Source organism: Fonsecaea erecta (assembly GCF_001651985.1).
Source record: "Fonsecaea erecta strain CBS 125763 chromosome Unknown Scaff5, whole genome shotgun sequence".
In the NCBI taxonomy this organism is placed as follows: Eukaryota; Fungi; Ascomycota; class Eurotiomycetes; order Chaetothyriales; family Herpotrichiellaceae; genus Fonsecaea; species Fonsecaea erecta.
In genome coordinates, this window is record NW_017387248.1 from 1,168,903 (window position 1) to 1,188,173 (window position 19,271).

Consider the following 19,271-nt stretch of genomic DNA (forward strand, 5'->3'; position numbering starts at 1 on the left):
AGTCAGAGAAAAACGCATAGATCGCGGAACAGGTTGTTCCTTTCGCCTTTCGTCTGTGCCCGACATGACTGCCTGTCGTGTCCCAAACCCATTAGAACCCATCGTACCTGAGCCACGCGAGGAGATGGAACATCCAACCCAACTCAGCAATATGTTCATCAAGGAAACGTGGTATCCACAGAGCCCAATCGGTCTCTTCATCACAAGATGTCATTGCGCTGCAATATTCCGCGTAGCTCGGACACCAGCTCGCCCACTGCCAGTCGATCAAGACCATCGTGTTGTCGTGGCGGACAAAGAAGTTAGACGGATGGCAGTCGCCATGTGTGAAGACAGAGTCACGGCCTCGGAAGACCGAATGGAACATATGCTTCCTAAACTCGAGGTGCCAGCGATTTTTCTTGGGGAATCTGGCATTGGCGTTTTGGAGCGTAATGTCGATATACTGCTCTTGCGTTTCGCATGGCAGCACATCGCCCTTCTCAAGGGCCTCATTGAAACCTGTAGCAGTGAGGTCGAGGATAGGCTGTCGCCATAAGCCGCCGAAATAGCCGGGTGATGGGATACTGCGGAGTTCGTCAAAGTAACGTCGTAGTTGTTTTACGACCGCCTCCTTGCCGCTGTGATCGGCTGTTTTCCAATACTTGTCTAAGCCCTGACCGGGGACGTATTCCATGATGATGAAGTTGTTCCCCGTCGCGTCATCGTGGAAAAGGGCATAGACGGTCGGAACGAGGATGCTGGTAGACTGCTGCACGAAGAGCATGTTTTCGCCTTCCCGGAGGCGGATCCCCGGCCCGAATTTGGCAACAAAGTGTTCTCCGACACGGACGACGTGAGGGAGTGGCTCGCCGGTCCACCGTGTCATCCATTGTGTCGAGGCCAGGATCTCGGCAACGGTGGGCAGCGGGGCCGGGAGCTGGTCTGGGGGGGCAAAATAGGGGAGAGCTGGACGTGTCGCCATTTTTCTGCCTCTTGCGCTGGATGCCTGTTGGGGGTCAATCGAAATCTTGTACGCCACGTTGGAAGGAAGGATTGAGTTGCACATGGCAGAAAGGTGAGAGCCGACGACGATGTTATGGCCCCGAGGGCTGGGTGAAATGCAACCGGTATGCCGCTTCCGGAATGAATGAAATATTATCAACAATGGGCCGAATCGCCGAACGCAGCATCTCGAAGAGAATGAGGATGGTGCCAAGGGTGGTCGCCTGATCTGGGCGTTCCCATTGAGGTGTATGCAATATTGTTATGAGGAAGAGACAAAGAGACGAAGAGATGTGACTCAGTGGAGGAACATGGTGAATTCTACAAGGTCCTGGGACCTGTCTGACTAGTCGAAGGCCTTCGGCCGACTCGCCGAGTACTGGCGCAGACAGTCATTTCAATGCTTGGCATGCTTGCCAGTCACAAAGACGCATTTGGAAAGAGCCTCACTAGCCCCAGAATTCACATACCTTCACGTGCTCTCACGTGCCCGCTTGGCACAGGCCCAGTGACTGAATAACACTACGAGGTCAAGATTATCTATCCATATAAGTCAGCCAGCCCACATCTTGACGCTCCCTAACCCGAGGAAACAAGCCACGTGGCCAAAGGAAGAGCGCGTGTTTGCACTCTTGAATCTCCCGGGTAAACAATGGAGCACTCATTTCGGCAGGGTGAGAGCTCTCCGCCCACAACTACTTCATATACCACAAAGCTCTGGCAGGTGTCGATGACATGTTCCTAAACTGCGCCGCAAGCAGGAGCAGAAAGAGGCGTTCTGGATCGCCATGATGTGATCGATCATCATGATGGCAGTGGTTCCAAACAATCCCCAAGAATGGGAGAGGTCATCCGGTCTCACCAACAAAGACACCCTGCAAACTTGGTCATAACGGCGCTCCGCATCCGTCCATCAAACAACAACATTGTCTTAGCTATACCAAACCGGCTAGCAACAGCTCCGCTACAGGAACAAACATTCGACTTCCTTTGTGCTTGAAAGAAGCTGTCGCTGAGAGCGTCGCTCTTCAGCCGTCTTACAGGTTGGCGAGGCTGCTCAACACACCTTCCCTACTTTTACAGAGCCTGCGTTCAAACAGTCCAACGCAGCGCGAGGGCTGCCTCTCCAGGATGAGCCTAGTCATTGTCTCTGTTTGTGAGGATGGACCTGGCAATCAATCCCTTCCTCCGTTTTTGGATAGGTGTAACACCATCCACCAGTTTCTTCCATAAAAACCATCATTCATCTCATCCAGCTGTTCCTTCCATCAACACCATCATCCAACTCATCCAGCTGTTTATCCAGCTTTACATACAACATGGCAACGCCTCACAGCAGCTACATTGTGTACCTCATCCTCTATCTCAGCCCAATACAGAACCACCACGCGATCTTCGTTGGAATCCAGCCCGGTGCGCGTGGGCAGCTTTGTCATGTTGTTGGCTCCATGCAACAAGGCATGAGATTTGAGGCCCGAGAGTCAGGATGGCCCTTGACTGGTGTTACATGTGAATGGATGAAACCACTCGGCCGCGTTTCGCAAGACAAGTTCGCTGAGGTCGAAGGTGTCTGCCGGACAGTGCCCCCACCAGCAAAGCAGTTCGAGAAGAACAAACTACTCGTCCCAAAAGACCAACTCCGGCATTGCCAGCACTGGACCGAGGAGGCTATCGCGGCACTCAAAGCCGGACAAGTCCTCGAGCCGCTGGGACCGGACGACAGCACAGATGTCATCCGTCGACACTAAAGGCAGAGACTGCGGCCGAATTGTACAGCGAAATCCATCACGATCAGACATGGAGATAATCTGCAGAGAGGTGCCGGTGCGTGGGCGCCAGTTCTAGAGGGCTCCACAGTGCTATCGGACCGCGCTGCTGTGCCTCGTGGTGGAAAATGGAAAAGGGTGGAAAGAGCAACTGCCCTGTTTCCTGGATCTTGACCAGTTCACCTTCACCTTCGTCTTCTGTCCCCTTCCAGTTCAACCGCCTCGAACTCTCCGTACCCAGCCGCATGTCTTTCCCTTCATGGCCTACCCGCAGAACACATTCGCTCCTTCGAGATCCCTATCAAATCCCGACATATCGTTATCATTCTTTCGATCCATATCGAGCGCCTTCGTTTCGCCTCCACCCCTTCCGGCGCCGCCCAAGCCGCGGAAACAACCTGAACCCACGCCCGCGCCATCCCCGCCGTTCCTCTGCACCGTCTGCTGGACTGAGCATAAATCGTTGCCGCATACTTTTGGTCTCGAGGGCCGCATCGTGTGTGTGGACTGTTGGAGATGGATACACAACATGAGCATCTGTTGGAGATGTGGAGAGGTCGTGTTTCGCAGGACTGATGTGGTGAATTTCGGATGGTGCTAGTGGCATTGGAATTGCTTTTCTTGTCTCATTTGCGCAGTAGGGCGAAAGAATACCAATTTCACGCTGACCAGATCCCGCTGACGGTCCGGCAGTCTCCCCTGCGTCCTCCCCCGTATCTTGATTGTGATTGTGAGCCGTACAAGCGTGGCATGATTGTCAAGGAACCGCCGGTCTGCCCCCGTTGTGCCGATGAGCCAGAGTCCCTTGCAAAGCTGGAGCACCATGTCAGAGTGCCGAGGAAAGACTCAGACGGTGTCGGACCACCCCCAAATGGATTGTTAGATGGAGCGTCATCGAGAATATCGTTGACGAGGCCCCTGGACCCGGGTGCCAATAAGCTCGGGACCGTCAATCACAGACATCGAATGCCCATACCTTGGATGACTCTGCTGCCTTCAGACCGATATGGAGAACCGATTCATCAATCAAGCCCAACACAACATCAAACTCCACTGCAGAAACAAGGCGGAGCATCCTGCCCGCCGGTCACCACGCTGCCCCAATCTCCCGGAGGCATAGAAGCGGCATCTCGTCCCAAGGTTTGGCCTCCCTCCCGAGAAGACTCGTCGGCACGCCTGGCCGGTCCATCAACGGAGTCCATAACCGCCTCTCGTCCTCATTCGGGCGACCAGGTTCCTGCAGGGTCGTCAAACCATCAAGAATCCCCAGTCCCAAGTTCGACACAATCCCAAGCCTCGCCTTCCCAGCGTCTACTCACGCCAGCATCATCACATGGCCCCAACAACAGGTCGCAGACCGGGTCCCGGAGTCGTATCCGACGAAGCATCTCAACCACTAAAGCCATCAATCCCTTCCGAAGATCTTCCACAACCAGGTCATTTCTCGCTCCTGCGGGATCATGCGGTCCAGCAGAAATGCACACCCCATTACCTTCCCAAGACATTGCCCCCGCAAGGACGCCCTTCTTCAAAGAACTTTCGGCGATCTTTACCTCGCGGTCTAAAGCTGGAAAACGGGCCTCTTCGCATCGTCTCAGTTCTGTCAGTACAAGAGCCAACGACAGCGGGAGCAGCTCCCTTGACAAGAGCGGGCTGGATCGAGCATGTGAGAGGTGCGGCGTGGATATGTCTGATTGGTGGGTACGGCGCGAGTCGGGGGCGCAGAGTACAGATGGCGACAGTGATCAAAATCGTGGCGACCGGATCTGTGAGAGTTGCAGGGCGGCGCCTGGTACGATGCCCGGGGCAATGCCTGGAGCATGGGACTGATTGAGACGGTTGGTTTCTTTTGTGCCTAGAGAATGAAATTCCTTTCTTTTTTTTTGCTGGACGAAAAGCACCCCGAGTAGAAAGAATACCAGGAAATGAATGAAGCTCGCGGCGCAAGGAACGTGTCATCCAGCTGCCCGTACTGGCGATACGGACACCTGCGCACGCGGATCTGGCATTCATTCGCAGTGGAGCAGTGGCTGGTATCACACTTCTCTTGACAGCGGGGCTCATGTCGATATCTAGATGTGCAGAAAACCCATTACAAAAGATGAAGAAGAATGAGAGAACATCTGTAGGAACACTGGAACAGAAAGGGAAAAGAAAAGGAGAGCGCCTCTGGGTCCGGTAGTTCCCATGAGGTTCTGGTTTTCCTTCTTTTTATTACCATTTCCTCCCTGCCCAAACACCACGAAAGCCAACACGTTGCATATAAATACACAGTTGCGAAAAATTTGCGGTCGATACCCCATCATGAAGAAACAAGGAACTCCCGCTTCGTCCAAAATGAAAATTGAAAGGAGAAAAACAGTAGAAAAGGTGAAATGGTCCAAAGTCTTTCTCATCGGAAGAGCGCGATGTGTCGATCAATGTCCAGATCGGCTGCCACATGACATATCTGCGACGGCTATCGGGCCTCCTTATCGAGTCGTCTGGGAACCAATGAGGTGATTTTGAGGTTCTGAGATTCTGAGAGAAGCAGTCATTCCAGCATGAAAGGAGGAATCTGACGGACATCATGAAGATCATTCCGCGTCAGCATCCAACCATCAGAGTCTGGGAGGTAGATCTGCGGCGTATTGAAACGTTTGATTTCGCTGCGGATCCTCCGTTGTCCGATCCAGATTTGGCGGTTTTTGTAATTTCGCGCCCTGTGGCCGGTCTCCAGGACGGTTTGAACTCCGAGTCGCGTGACCTCCCAATACATGGTGTTGACGTCAACGAAGGATGGGACTGCGGCGATGGACAACAGTTGCAACGAGGGGCACTCGCTGTGCAGTCGTTCAAAGATGCGGATCGCCTGATCGTCGGAAACTGGAAGGCGAGGTTCCAGCCTTGATTCTGTGCGCAGGTATGAGCGGGCGGTGAAGGGAGGGAACAGGCGGAGGAACCGCAAGTGCTGAAACTTGGTGAGTGCGTTCAAAAAGGCATATTGTTCCACCTGCACATCCACTGCAGGAATTGCGGTGGGATGCCACAAATGCTCGAGGTAGCCTACGTCCAACTCCAGCCGCTCGAGCTTTGGGGCGAGTTTCGCCGCCGTCAGAATGTCGGTATGGGTACGCTGGCTCTGCTTGCTCTGCACCGAAGACGGGTATTCAGCACAATGCAGCCGGAGGCGACGGAGATTTGAGCCCACAAGATCCGCTATAGGGATGTGGTTGCATATGCCATCAATTTCCAGTTCTCGCAGCTCCGTCAGTTGCGTGAAGTCGATCACGAATGGGCGGCGCGTATCATTGGGTAACCCGAAAGGCCGAGATTCCACGTGGAGACATCTGGGGTGATAGTGTAGTGGGTTATCTGCATGGAGACGGAGGGCCTGGAGATGGATGAGCCGAGGAGCACTTCGATAGATGAATTCGTTGATGGGTGCGTCAGATACCCATTCGAGGGAGAGCCGTCGAAGATTTGTCCACGGTATCACTGATGATAACAAACCACCGATTAAGCGGCCCTCGTTATCGTCGTGTCGCGCCACAGTTAGCCGCAACTCGGTCCAGACAGGGCTTTCGTTTAAACGTGGTGGCGTGTCTGAGCCATCTGCTCCGAAGCCACAAAGCAGCCAGTCCATGTGTAGATTTACGGCCGCGGCTCTTGATATCGCATCGTAGACGGATTGATCGGGCTCAGGGTATTGGAAAGGAGGTGCGGCGAACGCTCCCAGTGCGAGCCGATGGCGCTCAGCCAGGGACACCATGGCGGTGGTAGCTTGGATCAGGTCAGGCCAGCGCGAAGACGTGTAGAGATGGTCGATGATGACTTCATATTGCTGATCGTCGCCCAGTATTTGAAGCACCTCGTATGCTGCCGCCGCAGAGCAGTCCAGTCTGAGACACCATTAGCTCCACTCGCACAATTTTTCCGGGACACGAACGCCTCCCACAAGCACATACCTGATACGGCGAAGCCGATGCATGAAAGGCAGACTCTGGCGGACTACCTCCAGGTCCGAGTCAAATTGGTCGCGACCGGTCGCCCAGGGTGTGTGTTCTCGACCTTCCAAGTCAGGTATTTCCAGTGGGCGCTGAAAATGTAGTGTATGGACATAGCCGAGAAGGTGGCAATCGTCGAGGAGGCAGCGAAGAAGGCCATAACCGCGTTGATCTGGTCGATCACGGATAACGTGGGACACGGTGCCGAAAAGAAAGGGCAATGCCGACTTTCGAAAGTGGTGTGCTACCAGAGAAAAGGGTAAAAGCGAGCTCAACTGCCGACAGCTACTCTCATATAGAAGCTCTGCAACCACATCGAGGACTTCTGACGGGAGTTGGATTTTTGCTTTTGTCGTGTGCCTGGGGTCGGCCGCAGAATAAGGCAGCCTCATGGATTTCAGGGCTAACATGTTTGCCGTTAGTGGGATTGAGATTCCACCCAGACAGGAGATCCAGATGGAGTATCGGATAACCCAGATCCGCCTTCAGTGGGGATATTGATCACAAGAGTGGTAAAGCATGAAACGAAACGAACATAGTGAGTGAACGGAAGTGGTCGAAGTTGCCCATCCCTTGCTGGGCACTGAGGTTAATACGCGTAGGAGGGGGAATGGTGCCGGATTATCCTTTCTCCGGGGCGCGGGGTCGGTCATGTAGATTCCGTGCCAGTTTTGCTATATCAACGGAAATCCAGATGGGGACATGATCACTATGCCCACGCTCGGGTGCGGAATCCAGAATGTCGGTACCGGTGACCGCGTCCAGATCGTCCACCAAGGAGTGGCTGACGATGATTAGGTCTACTCGATCACAACTCGCGCCCCAGGCAATTCCACGCGGGTGATATGTGAACTTCTTGGTGTTCCCGTGCATGTGCCTGAAGATGTCGTTGCCGCGCATGCCATTGGCTTCATCGAAAAACTTGGCATTGAAATCGGCTCGATTCTCGACATGTTGTCGAGGGGATGTTCGTAGATTTGGATGGCCGTCAATTCGGGATCTCGCGATGTTCATGTCCCCAATCAAAATGACATGGCGACCCTCTGCTTCGTGCTGGAGAACTTCTTCCAGCATGTGTTGATGAAAACGTAGCTTGTGGTCGTGCCGGGTACCGGAGATCTGACCCGTTGCAGGATCTCGATAGGGATTAGAAGTCCCGTTGACCCAGTACCCGTTGATGATGACCAGGCCAACCTCGTGTTCATGTATCAAGACCCGACCTTCCAGATCCCATCCTGGTCGCTGGGTAATACGAACGCCCGAAGCAAAGTCATCTCTGAGGAAGGACGCCACTCCATGGACTTTGCCGCCGAAGCCCGTAGCATTGTACTTGTCTCTAGGGAGAGAAAAATGGACCGTGTACGTAGGTTCTCCGGCGGCGTGACCGTGGTTGGCAGCTTGATGCAGGTGTCTTTGGGTTGCCACGTCTTTGGCGCTGATCTTGACTTCTTGCAAACACAGCAGTTGAGGCCACCGATGGCGCTTCAAAAAAGATCGCAGCGGCGACAGGGATCCAGGGTCGAATGACAGAGGCTTTTGCAGCAGTGGCCCGACGCCATTGACATTCCAACTGAAGATTCGCACATGGTCCGGGTTTGCAAGCCATGTGCGGGCCACGTGTGTATCGTCCTCGGCGGCGTGTGAAACTTTCCTCCTCAGCGCAGGCGGACTGATGGACCTGCCGGTGCTGCTGCTGAGGGATCTCTTCGCAGCGGTGACGGACATGGGCACTCGAGGTGTCTCTCGCCGCTAAGGGCCAGGTAGTCTTGAGTCCGCCGTCAAATATTCCGTGCCGACGCAGGCGTTGCCAATACAAGGCGACGTCATGAAGGGGGAGCAAGGTCTGACGAGCCCACTGTGACACTGTCAGTATTATCCCGTTTCCAATAGGGCCAAATAGGCGTCTGCTAGGGGGCGTCCTCACCATCGACGGACCGAACCGTCAAGGATGGGTTCATCACCTGTGACACAGGGATTTGAGTGGTGAGTTGAGCTGCTTCGGGATTCAGGGCCTCCGGTCACTCACCCTTTGAGCTTTGGAGCTGCCCCAGAGCCCGGTCCCGTCAACTCCTCAATTGCGCTTGACAGTTGATCTGCAAGGTTTCTTGTCTTTCTTGTCTCATTTAGGCAGGAGAGCGACGCAGCCTTCTTCCGGCAAAGCTCCGAGTCGCCAGTTTGGGGATCAGGATGGGGCGGAGGGGGCTCAGGCAGGCAGGTAGCTCGGTGGCTGTAGTGGTGGTGGTGATGGTGGTGGGGTGGATGGATGATGGACCATGCTCGACGGGGAAAAAAAGGAGGCGCGCGGTCGAGGCTCCTAGCATCCCCAAAACGGTCACGCAGTTTCCAAATGATAATGCAGTATTATATTCTGGCTCGACTCTGCCTTACGCCGTACTGTCGTCGACAGCTTTCTCAAAGGCACTCTGCTTTAATTGATCACACGAGCACACCAGTTCGTGTTCTCTGACGTGAGCAGCTGAAGACTTCGTTTGACCTCACAAGAGACAAACGCGCCGCGCGTGGACCTATATCGGCTGCCCATTGAAAGTCTATCAAGGCTCGCTCTATCGGAGTTGAGCACTTGTGGCAGGTTTCCTATCAGTCGAATAGCCCCTCCGACTTCGATCTGTTCCTCCCTAGGTCAGTTAAATACCTCTTCGACACCTGTCGTGTTCTGATCCGTGCAGACTTTCCTGGCCGCCTTGTTTACCTCCCACCTTATCAGCCATGGCACCTCAGCCAGAGCTCTATCCTACCCTCCACAGAGTCCGCGATCTCGAAACTGCAGGCATCGAGGACCTGCAACAGATTATTCAGACGTTCCCCGTCATTGACAACCATGCCCACAACATGCTCACCGAAGAACATGCCTATGGCAGTGCCGAGTATCCTTTCGAGTGCATCACCTCAGAAGCCCAAGGACACGCTCTGACGGATCATGTCCACACCAGCCTTGCTCACATGCGCGGAGTCAAACATCTGGCCGAATTCTATCAGTGCCCGGAAACTCTTCAAGACGTCAAGGCAGCCCGATATGAGTGGGTGCGCAGAGACTACCCTAGTCTGATCAAAAAATGCTTTGAAGGAACACATGCGATCATGATGGACGATGGACTCTCGCCCGAGATCATCCATCCTTTCAAATGGCACAGACAGTTTGTGCCTACGGTGTCACGGATTGTGAGGATTGAATCCGTCGCGGCAGAGCTGCTGGAACATCTCGCGCACGCAGCAGGCTTCATGAGGGTCGGTCTGGATGCCGATTGGGACATTAGCCAGACCGAGAGCTTCTTGGTCCGCTTCAATACCGTCTTCAGGAACCAGATCCGGACGCTGGCCAACGATCCAGACGTCCGGGGGTTCAAGTCCGTCATCTGCTATCGTTCGGGTCTGGACATTGGCCTCGAGAGCAGGAAGAACTTCCGCCCTCATCAGTCTCTGACTGAATCAGCTCTTTTGCTGTCTTTCCATGACTTCCTACAGAAGGCGGTGCGCGATCACAAGTATCGTATCCAGCAAAAGGAAGTCAATGATTTCCTGGTTGTCGCCGTCTGCGACGTGCTGGAAAAGCTTGTAGACACAGATGGTGAGAGCCTTCCCTTCCAGTTCCACACCGGTCTCGGCGACACAGACATCAACCTGGTCAAAGCAAATCCAGCGTACATGCAGCCCTTGATCGAAGCATTCCCTCAGGTCGACTTTGTCATCCTCCATTCGTCCTATCCGTACACGAGAGAGGCGGGTTACCTGGCAGCCAACTATTCCAACGCCTGGCTCGATATTGGAGAGGCGTTCCCGATGCTCTCTCGTGAAGGCGAGGATTCCGTGCTACGACAGGCGCTCGAGCTGACACCTAGCTCCAAGATCCTGTGGAGCACAGACGGGCATTTCTATCCCGAAACATACTGGCTGGCCAACAAGCACTTCCGAGAAGCGCTCGAGAGATTGCTTACCTCTTACGTTGCAGCGGGTGACGTTACGGTTGCCCAGGCCATCGACATCGCCGTCGACATCATGTTCTGGAACTCCAATTTACTCTACAAGCTTGACGAAGAGCGCAAATATCCCGAGCTGCTCCGAGCCTGTGGCCGCGAACCCGCAGACAGCATGCGCACGCTTGTGAATGGCGGGTCGAAAGCTCCCTCTTTCAAGTCATACGCGAGCACCGCTGTCACGATTGCTGCGGGGGGTGCGTCGACATCAGCGGCAGCGGCAGCGGCAGCACGACCCGGGGCAACGTCTCTGTCTGCGACGAACCTTTCGCTCCCACTCCGGTCTGGGAGTGCGAGTGCGCCTTCCGGCCAAAATTCCACCGCCATCTTTGCGCAGAATGTGACGATTTTTGATGCCTTCTTGCAAACAAATCCGGGCCTCAAGTGGATATGGGCACAATACTTGGATTATACGGGTACTCTCCGTAATCGCATGATGAGCGTCCAGCAATTCAAGAAGCAGTTGTCAACAGGGAAGCCCCTCTGTTGTACGAATGCTCTGACACGATTGATGCAGGACGACCACCCTGCAACCGGATGCTCGGCTACTGGCCAATTTCTCATGATTCCAGACCTGTCGACTCTCTCCTTGAACAAGGGCATTTCGTCTCCGTCGGCCACTGTGCAGACATGGTGGATGGCAGACTCGGAGCAAGTTCCCCTTGTCGAGCACTTCGACCGCTGTCCCCGCTGGCTGCTTCAATCTCAAGCTGACGCTCTCAAGTCGGAGTTCAACATCTCGATGCTGATGGGATTCGAACTCGAAATCATTTTCATGAGGCCGGTCCTCAACGACATCAAGTCCGACTTTGTGGAATTCGAGCCGTTGCACATGGTCCATTCGTGGTCAAACATGACGTGGCAACAGCTCGATATGTTACCGATCATTGAAGAAATCGTGGAAAACCTGGCCGATCTTGATATTCACCTGTCGCAATTCCATTCCGAGGCCGCACCGGGACAATGGGAGTTTCCCTTGCCTGCGTTTGAACCCGTGAAGGCCGTTGACGTTCTGTTCAAGGCCAAAGATGTGATTCGCAATGTCGCCAAGAAGCATGGCCTGAAAGCGACGTGCTATCCGCGTCCCTTTGCATCCAGCCCGGGCAGCGCCAACCATGCCCATTTCAGCATTAACGGACCCGGTGATACGGTCGAAAAATATGAATCACCCTTCCTCGCCGGTATTTTGGAACATCTCCCGGCACTGATAGCCTTCTTCTTACCGTTTGAGGAGTCTTATCAACGCGTCAACGCTGGAATCTGGTCCGGCGGAGAGTATGTATGCTGGGGCACGCAGAACAAAGAAGTCCCATTGCGAAAATGTGGACCGGGACACTTTGAACTGAAGACCGTCGACGGCATGGGCAACTCTTATCTGTCCATGGCGGCTCTCCTGGCAGCCGGACTGCACGGACTGCGTCAAGATCTCAAACTTGAGCACAAGGACTGTACTGGAGACCCGACTGGGATCGGTGAGGAGGAGAGGCAGAAACTTGGCATTACGACGCAACTGCCTAACACATTGGAGAAGAGTCTCAAAGCGTTGGACCGAGACAAAGTCTTACGACGAGCTCTCGGGTACGCGGCAGTCGACGACTTCATTGCCGTCTCGGAGAGTCTAATGGCCAAGTTGAGGGGCTTCGGCGATGAGAAGAGACGTTTGTGGTTGATGGCCCGCTATTAATATACGGAGATCCCGGAGAGGGTGGGGGGAATGTCAGTGGCGATGAATCTGAGACGACCTCTGATATGCCTTGCCATCGAGAAGAGAAGCGAAGCATGCCAACTTCGCCAGGCGCGTGACAGACACATACATAGCATAGCAAGAAGAGCAATGTTGCTGTAGTTAGTTCTGGCTTCCAGCACGTCTTGAGGATGCCTCGCCCCGCCGTGACAGGTAGACACAGCCAGGTGTCTTCTTTGATCATGGATGGAGCAACAACCAACAACCATGGATACTGCCTCCGCCCGTGTTGGTGAGCCTTGCCCAATATACTTTGGAGGGTGAAGCGGTCCCCCATAGCTTTCTAAGAGACGAGGTTTTTGTTGGTGAAGGGGGGTGGTGGTGGTGGTTGATGCGCACAGGTCGAGAAAGAACCACCCGATACTACAGTAGACAGGCAGGTAGGCAGAGACAAGGCGTTGGGGGGATGATAGGATGGGATGGGATGGGATGGGATGGGGCTATGTAATCGGCTATGACAATACAACAACAACAAGAAGAAGAAGAAGGGTCTAGAGTCTAAACTGTTAGCAGTCTCGCAGTTCGAGACTTGATAGAGCGAGCGAGCTCTCGACGTGTGTTATTACGTGTGCCTGTGTATGTCCGTACTTAAAGAGACGAGAAAGAGAGAGAAGTAACTAGTGGAGTTGGGCAGTGGAGAGTGGAAGGGAGGGTATGTGTACTCCGTAGTGTATGGTGTATGATGTCTGCTATTCAACTGTGGATCGAACACAGGAAGACCTTCAGATTTACTGGAACCGAAGTCGAACTTTGGTCTCTGGCCGATTACTAGCTCAGGTGTGCTCGTAGAACAGGGTACCGAGTTGGAACAGACGGTGCATCACACCGATGACATGTTATGTTATGTTTGTATGTAACTCACATGAATTCCGGGATCCGAAGGGATCCATAATAGCCGCCTCGGCCTCGTTCCTAACTAGGCAGGTAAGGGGAAGAGAAGGACATAGTCGGTCCATCGCTTCATGTCCACAGCGAGCTCACCACTGCTCTCATCCTCCTTCAATCTTCCTGCTCATGAACCAACCGCCTTCGCATTCAGCTAGATAGTTACTCAAACACACACTCCCTCTCTCCTCTCCCTTCCACCAAGACATTCAAGCCGATGCCATTCCAATCCCAATCGAGGAAAGCGGGGCAGGGGAAAAGACGGTGGATAGGTGGCTTAAGTTAGAAGGCGCGCACAAACAAGCAAAAGCTTAATACTGTCCGTCAATGGTGAAGGTGCCGGTCTTGGAGATCAGGTACTCGTTGACGGCGACATCCTTGCCAGACTCCTTGCCGTAGCCGCTCTCCTTGATGCCGCCAAAGGGCGACTCGGCAGCGGACGAGTTACCGGTGTTCTGTGTTGAGACAAACAAAAGGAGGTTAGCCTGACAACTAACATAGAGAAAGACAGAACTCTTCATCTTTCTTTCTTTCTTTGTTCTGGTTTCTCGCAATCATATACCCACCAGGGAAAAGCGAACGAGAAGAAAAGAGGATGGGAAAGGGGGCAAAACTCACCAATCCAATCATGCCGGCCTCCAAGTTCTCCAGCATGCGCCACAGGCGGTCGACGTTCTTGGTGAATGCATAGCTGGCCAAACCCATGGAGGTGTCGTTGGCCCAGCGGACGGCCTCCTCCTCCTTCTCGAATTTGAAGATGCCCGTGACGGGGGCGAAGGTCTCCTCTTTGGCCAGCAGCATCTGCTCGTTCATGTCGGCGAGGATGGTCGGGTCCATGAAGTAGCCGCCCACACCCTTGCCGGCACCGGCCCCTTCGTCCATGGTCGAGCCCTTGTGCGCCTTCCCGGTCCCCAGTAGCAGCCGCGCACCGTGCTTGACCGCGTCGGCCGCTTGTTCCTGGGCCTTGGCCAGACCCCGCGGCGTCGTCACGGGTCCCATGGTCGTGCCCTTCTCGGCCCCGTGCCCGACCTTGAGTGCCTTGGTCTTCTCCACCAGCATCTGCGTGAACTTCTCGTACACGCCCGCCTGCACGTACAGCCGGTTGGCCGAGATGCACGCCTGGCCCGCGTGTCGCCACTTCAGGGCCATGAACTGCGCGAGCGCCTGCTCGAGGTCGGCGTCGTCAAAGACGATGAACGGGCAGTTGCCGCCCAACTCGAGCGTGCACTTCTTGAGGTTCTTGGCGCACAGCCCGGCCACGATCTTGCCCACGCGCGTCGACCCCGTGAACGTCACCTTCTTGACCAGCGGGTGCAGGCACATGGCCTCGCTGAGCGACGGCGTGTTCTCGAGGCTGGTGGTCAGGACGTTGAATACTCCGGGCGCGAAGCCGGCCTTCGTGGCCAGGTACGCCAGGCTCAAGCAGGTCAGGGGGGTCTCCGGGCTGGGCTTGACGACCATGGTGCAGCCAGCTGCGAACGCCGCTCCCGCTTTCCGCAGGATCATGGCGATGGGGAAGTTCCACGGCACCAGGGCGACGGCGACACCGATGGGCTGCTTGATGACAAACGTCCGCCGGTTCGGCGCCGACGGGGTAAAGACCGAGCCCTGGATGCGCTCCGCCTCGCCGGCGAACCACCAGGTGAAGCCCAGCGAGTAGTCGAGCTCACCGACGGACTCAGCGAGGGGTTTGCCTGTCTCGTAGGTGAGGATCTTGGCGAGGTCGTCTTTGGCAGCGGTAATAAGCTCGTGCCATTTCATCAGCAGCTGGGCGCGTTTGCGGGGGTTGAGGATGCGGTATTCCTGGAAGGCCTTGTACGAGGACTGGATGGCGGCGTCGACATCCTCGACTGCATTGTCCGGGCACGAAGCAAAGGTCTTGTCTGAGCCAGGATCGACGATGTCGAAGCGTTTGCCGCTCTTTGCTTGCACCCATTCGCCGTGCACGTACGAGTCCTGGCGCAGCAGGTCGGGGTCGTTGAGTTCGAAGGGGAGGCTGGGTGCCATTGTGGTGACCTCTTTGGGATAGGATAAGTCGAGTGGTTGCGGGAATGATTGATGATGATGATGAAGAGGGGGATGGGAAAGGGAGTTGAACTGGACGTGAGGGATGATGTGGTTGTTTTGTAATAATAGGAAGAATAATATCATCAATCAGCGAAACCCCGAGGGCCAAACAGTTGCAATCCTCGTCATTATTGGCGTCGACCCCGCAGCTGCTGCTTCGTTTTGCCTCTTTGGCTTTGGCTTTGGCTTTTGTTGTCCTCTGTGCGTGTGTGTCTATATCCGCAATTTGAGCTCCCGAGAAAAAACCCCTCTTCCGAGATGTTGGAGAACAATGGTACGATGTTGCGGCATTCTCGCAACCCCGAAACGGAGGCCTGGCACCGAAACATCTTCGTGCCAGCGGCGCTCAAGCTAGCGGGCTCAAAGTCGCCGGGCCACATGCTTCTCCAATTCCGGCCAAGGTCGAAGGCTGCGGATCCGATACCGGGACGGACTGTACCACCTTGGGTTTCCCGTGGGAAACTAATCCCCCCTCCCAAGGCTGTCATCAGAGTTGGTTGGGTCTCAGCTCAGTCGGTGCCAGTTCTGCTTCGTCCTCCATAGACACCGCCGGCAAGGACAGGTTTGGCAGGATCCCAGGGCCCAATCACCACGTTCTTATATCGCTGTAGTCCAATCAGCCACCACGAACATCCGCCCATGACAAATGCTGTGCTGAATCCTCCGACTATAAATCCGATGGTGCTCCGCAGAATCACATGCCAGATCCAACCCCAGCAGAGCCCGCAGTTGCCATAGGTATGGGTGTAAGATTTAGATAAGATCAAGCCCAGGCCGCAGGTGGACATGGCGACCAGTGCGAAAGTCAGAAGCAGGTGCAGCTTAAATGATTTGTAATGGAGATGCCGCCGGAACACGGGGAAAAGGCCAAACACCTGAATCGAAAACAGAGTCAGGCTAAACACCGCCGTGGTAGTCATGAGCCGCGAGGCAAGCACCGTACTGGCCATCAAGGCGGCATTGGTCGACAGAGACGATGGAAAGGGAGGCGGCCGGAAGGTGTTGCTCAATTGAGATGTTGATGGACCGGTGGGTGTGGCGTTGGACATCCCGGCAGCTGGCTCCGCACGCTCGGGCTTTTTGGGCAGGTAGAGACTTCCATAGTCGAAGAAAAAGATGTTGATGATCAGAAGCCATGTCGCCAGCGCCCAGATCGAGTCTGACGACGTCGATCTCGTGAGCGACTTGAGAATCGGCGAGAGCCCCAACAGTGCAAAATAGATCAACGAGGCAGATTTGAGCGTTTTGAGTCGTGCTTGATTGCGAGGGGATATCGTCGCTGGCAACGTCGTTGGACTATAGACCATGCTGGGCGACTGCGGCACATGGGGTCGAGATGTCGTCGGTCCCAGGTCGGGGAACGGTTCCACGGAGCCATCACCCAGCGGGTCGATGGGAGAAATCGACTGGAAAGATGACTTGGACAGGGACTGGCCATGCTTCCCGGGGAACTTGGATTCGTGATCCTTGACTCCCAGGTTCGTGGTCGAGAGTTTCAGACCAACGCCTCTTCCTCCCAGGGAGCCGTTCACGTGTCCATTGCCAACATGCCCGTTGCCATGCATCTGGATCTTAGAAGAGCCTCCAGAGCTGGTACTTGCAGCATCGTCCACTTCGACCGAAAGCCGGTTTGCCTTGTGTAGCACCGCCAACTCTTCGGCTTCCTGCTGACCCATCCAATAGTCCCACATAATCCATCCACCCACCGTCAAAATCGTGCCACAGGTTACCACCGACACCGGGGACAGACGGCCCTGATAAATTCCAGCGTAGGCGCAAATGAAGATGGCCACGGAGCATACGTGCTGCACAATCACCGCCGAGTCTGCTACCAACGGCCAGAAATCATAGGGTCTCAGCCGGGGATTCCTCTGGAGATGGTCGAGGAAGGTCTCGGTATCCGTATAGTTGTCGGGAAATCCATGCTGTTTAATCCACAGTAATTTCTTCCACACGTGAGGTTGCTTCCGCCTCCTGCTGGCTGCCCGTCGTCTTTCTTCGGCTAGTCTAGCGGCGACCGGCGGGATTGCAGGCGGTGCCCGTAGAGATGCAACTGCTGGTCGGAGGGCGGCTGCGGCAGCATTGGCGGCCGCAGAACCACTGATCTCAGGGACTGGTCGCAATCGCGGCGGCGAAAAGGTCTTGTACGCATCTTCAGGAGCAAGGCGATTCGGGTCAAGGGCGATTCGGTTAGCTTGCGGTTTCCCTCGGTTGGGATGAGTCTCGACAGGGACTGGGGGAGGTATGGGAGAGGGCGCTGGTGAAGGAGTCGGGGTCGGCGCCGCGCTCGAGCTGTTGGGAGTGGATGAGGGTTCTGGCGCCATTTTGCGCCTTCTTTTACTACCTTGGGATCATTTTGGGTAGTACCCAAGAGTCGAGGTCGTCTGATTCGACCACGATATGCGTTATATTTGGTGTTGAACCATCCAAGCTTCGCGTTCAAGGCGAAAGCCTCCCTTTCCGCGGTGCATAAAATTCTTTACATTGGGCAACTTAGCCGACCAATTGAGGCTTCACAAGGCTGCATATCTACCGAGTGGCATTGAGCAGTCAGTAGCAGAGGTGCATGACTGGCGTGTCGTTGGAGGTAAAGGTGAATATAGTCACTGATAGATCAAGGGTGACCTTCTTAGCTATTGAGCATTTCATCTACCTCTAAAAATAGCGGTGTCCCGTCGACATCAGCGCTCCTCTTGCTTCTCTTGCTCAGCTCTTTCGCAGTGAGCAGCTATGCCGCGGAATACAATTCCGTTTGCTTGAAATCTGTTCAACCTTGACTTCATATTCAGACTCAACCCGCCGACCTGGTATCGTCTTTGTCGTGACCAGCATGTGCCATGACTTGTCATGGGAATAGCAACGCCGATCACTGAAGTATCTCCAGGCAGATTTCGGATCCCCGAGATCGCGTCGAATTTCTTCCCACAACGATATCCCGTCTCGACAGGAGTGGCCTGTTAGATCTTGCGGGACACCATGAGAGCATATCTTCCCATGATATGTTCCAAACAGAAGTGAGAAGTAATCTCCACAACCATTTTGAAGGAGCACCAACGCCCATCGAGGCTCCCAAATGTCTAACTGCCTCGGCTTCAGAATTCTGCGATCGTCGGACCATACAACTTGATCTTTTTCGAAAATACGGATTCGTGTAGTTCTGTAGGGGTGTGGTGAACCGGTCGTATCCACCACAGAAAGGAATGTCGGCACTCGGGAGTTCGTGGTTGACTCTGAGGTTGGCTCATCGGTAGAGAGGCAAATGGGCTGCGCTTGCTCGAGTTTCAAGCTCGAATCAACAAGAACGACTTCCGTCAACTGTACTCGGTAGTAGCAGCCTGTCTCCTCGTTCAGATTTACGTGTATTCCAACACATTTTCCATCCCGTTCGCAGTTCAGAACAGCAACAGTGGCTTGCTGGAGCTGAACGAGAGGCACTGAAACATATAGACCGATTTTTATCATGGACACGAGAGAGTCGGCGGAGGCTTTGACATTGTGGTTCGGAACGATAGTCGAGTCTGTTCGATGCTTCAAGAAGTCCTTGGGGGACGAGGCCAGGACACCACAAGGTTCTGATGGTAAAGGGGTGTGGTGCAAAATGTGGCGACGAGGACGGCGAAGCTTCCATGCCAGAATGGACAAATCCACGGAAGTGGCCATGATTTGCATCTGAAGGCGTCGGAATGCCTTTTTCAGACCCTCGCCATACAATAGCGGCATGTTAACATCAAAAATACCGATCAAGCAGTATGCCTCATCTTCCTCCTTGGTTGTCGTTCTGCTCGCCGCCCAGGACATTCTCTCGGCAATACTCTCTGTCCGTATACTTCTTGTATTAGTCAAAGCT

At 54.5% G+C, this 19,271-nt stretch overlaps 7 protein-coding genes across 7 annotated transcripts; 2 read left to right on the top strand and 5 right to left on the bottom strand.

The window, feature by feature from the left end:
- Positions 1–91: 91 nt before the first annotated feature.
- Positions 92–964, bottom strand: AYL99_06485 (hypothetical protein; the record flags this gene model as incomplete). Its single annotated transcript, XM_018837994.1, has 1 exon — positions 92–964. One exon carries the CDS (start codon positions 962–964, stop codon positions 92–94), a length of 873 nt encoding a protein of 290 aa, XP_018692554.1.
- Positions 965–2,303: 1,339 nt separating this feature from the next.
- AYL99_06486 (hypothetical protein) lies at positions 2,304–2,732 on the top strand (the record flags this gene model as incomplete). The annotated part of the gene is made up of 1 exon (XM_018837995.1): positions 2,304–2,732. One exon carries the CDS (start codon positions 2,304–2,306, stop codon positions 2,730–2,732), a length of 429 nt encoding a protein of 142 aa, XP_018692555.1.
- A 2,551-nt stretch (positions 2,733–5,283) lies between these two features.
- Positions 5,284–7,146, bottom strand: AYL99_06487 (hypothetical protein; the record flags this gene model as incomplete). The annotated part of the gene is made up of 2 exons (XM_018837996.1): positions 5,284–6,631; positions 6,698–7,146. 2 exons carry the CDS (start codon positions 7,144–7,146, stop codon positions 5,284–5,286), a joined length of 1,797 nt encoding a protein of 598 aa, XP_018692556.1.
- Positions 7,147–7,357: 211 nt separating this feature from the next.
- On the bottom strand, positions 7,358–8,461 carry AYL99_06488 (exodeoxyribonuclease III; the record flags this gene model as incomplete). The annotated part of the gene is made up of 1 exon (XM_018837997.1): positions 7,358–8,461. The coding sequence occupies one exon, from the start codon at positions 8,459–8,461 to the stop codon at positions 7,358–7,360; it is 1,104 nt and encodes a 367-aa protein (XP_018692557.1).
- A 1,002-nt stretch (positions 8,462–9,463) lies between these two features.
- AYL99_06489 (hypothetical protein) lies at positions 9,464–12,412 on the top strand (the record flags this gene model as incomplete). The annotated part of the gene is made up of 1 exon (XM_018837998.1): positions 9,464–12,412. One exon carries the CDS (start codon positions 9,464–9,466, stop codon positions 12,410–12,412), a length of 2,949 nt encoding a protein of 982 aa, XP_018692558.1.
- A 1,256-nt stretch (positions 12,413–13,668) lies between these two features.
- Positions 13,669–15,364, bottom strand: AYL99_06490 (hypothetical protein; the record flags this gene model as incomplete). The annotated part of the gene is made up of 2 exons (XM_018837999.1): positions 13,669–13,812; positions 13,976–15,364. The coding sequence occupies 2 exons, from the start codon at positions 15,362–15,364 to the stop codon at positions 13,669–13,671; spliced, it is 1,533 nt and encodes a 510-aa protein (XP_018692559.1).
- A 569-nt stretch (positions 15,365–15,933) lies between these two features.
- On the bottom strand, positions 15,934–17,748 carry AYL99_06491 (hypothetical protein; the record flags this gene model as incomplete). Its single annotated transcript, XM_018838000.1, has 1 exon — positions 15,934–17,748. The coding sequence occupies one exon, from the start codon at positions 17,746–17,748 to the stop codon at positions 15,934–15,936; it is 1,815 nt and encodes a 604-aa protein (XP_018692560.1).
- Positions 17,749–19,271: the final 1,523 nt, after the last annotated feature.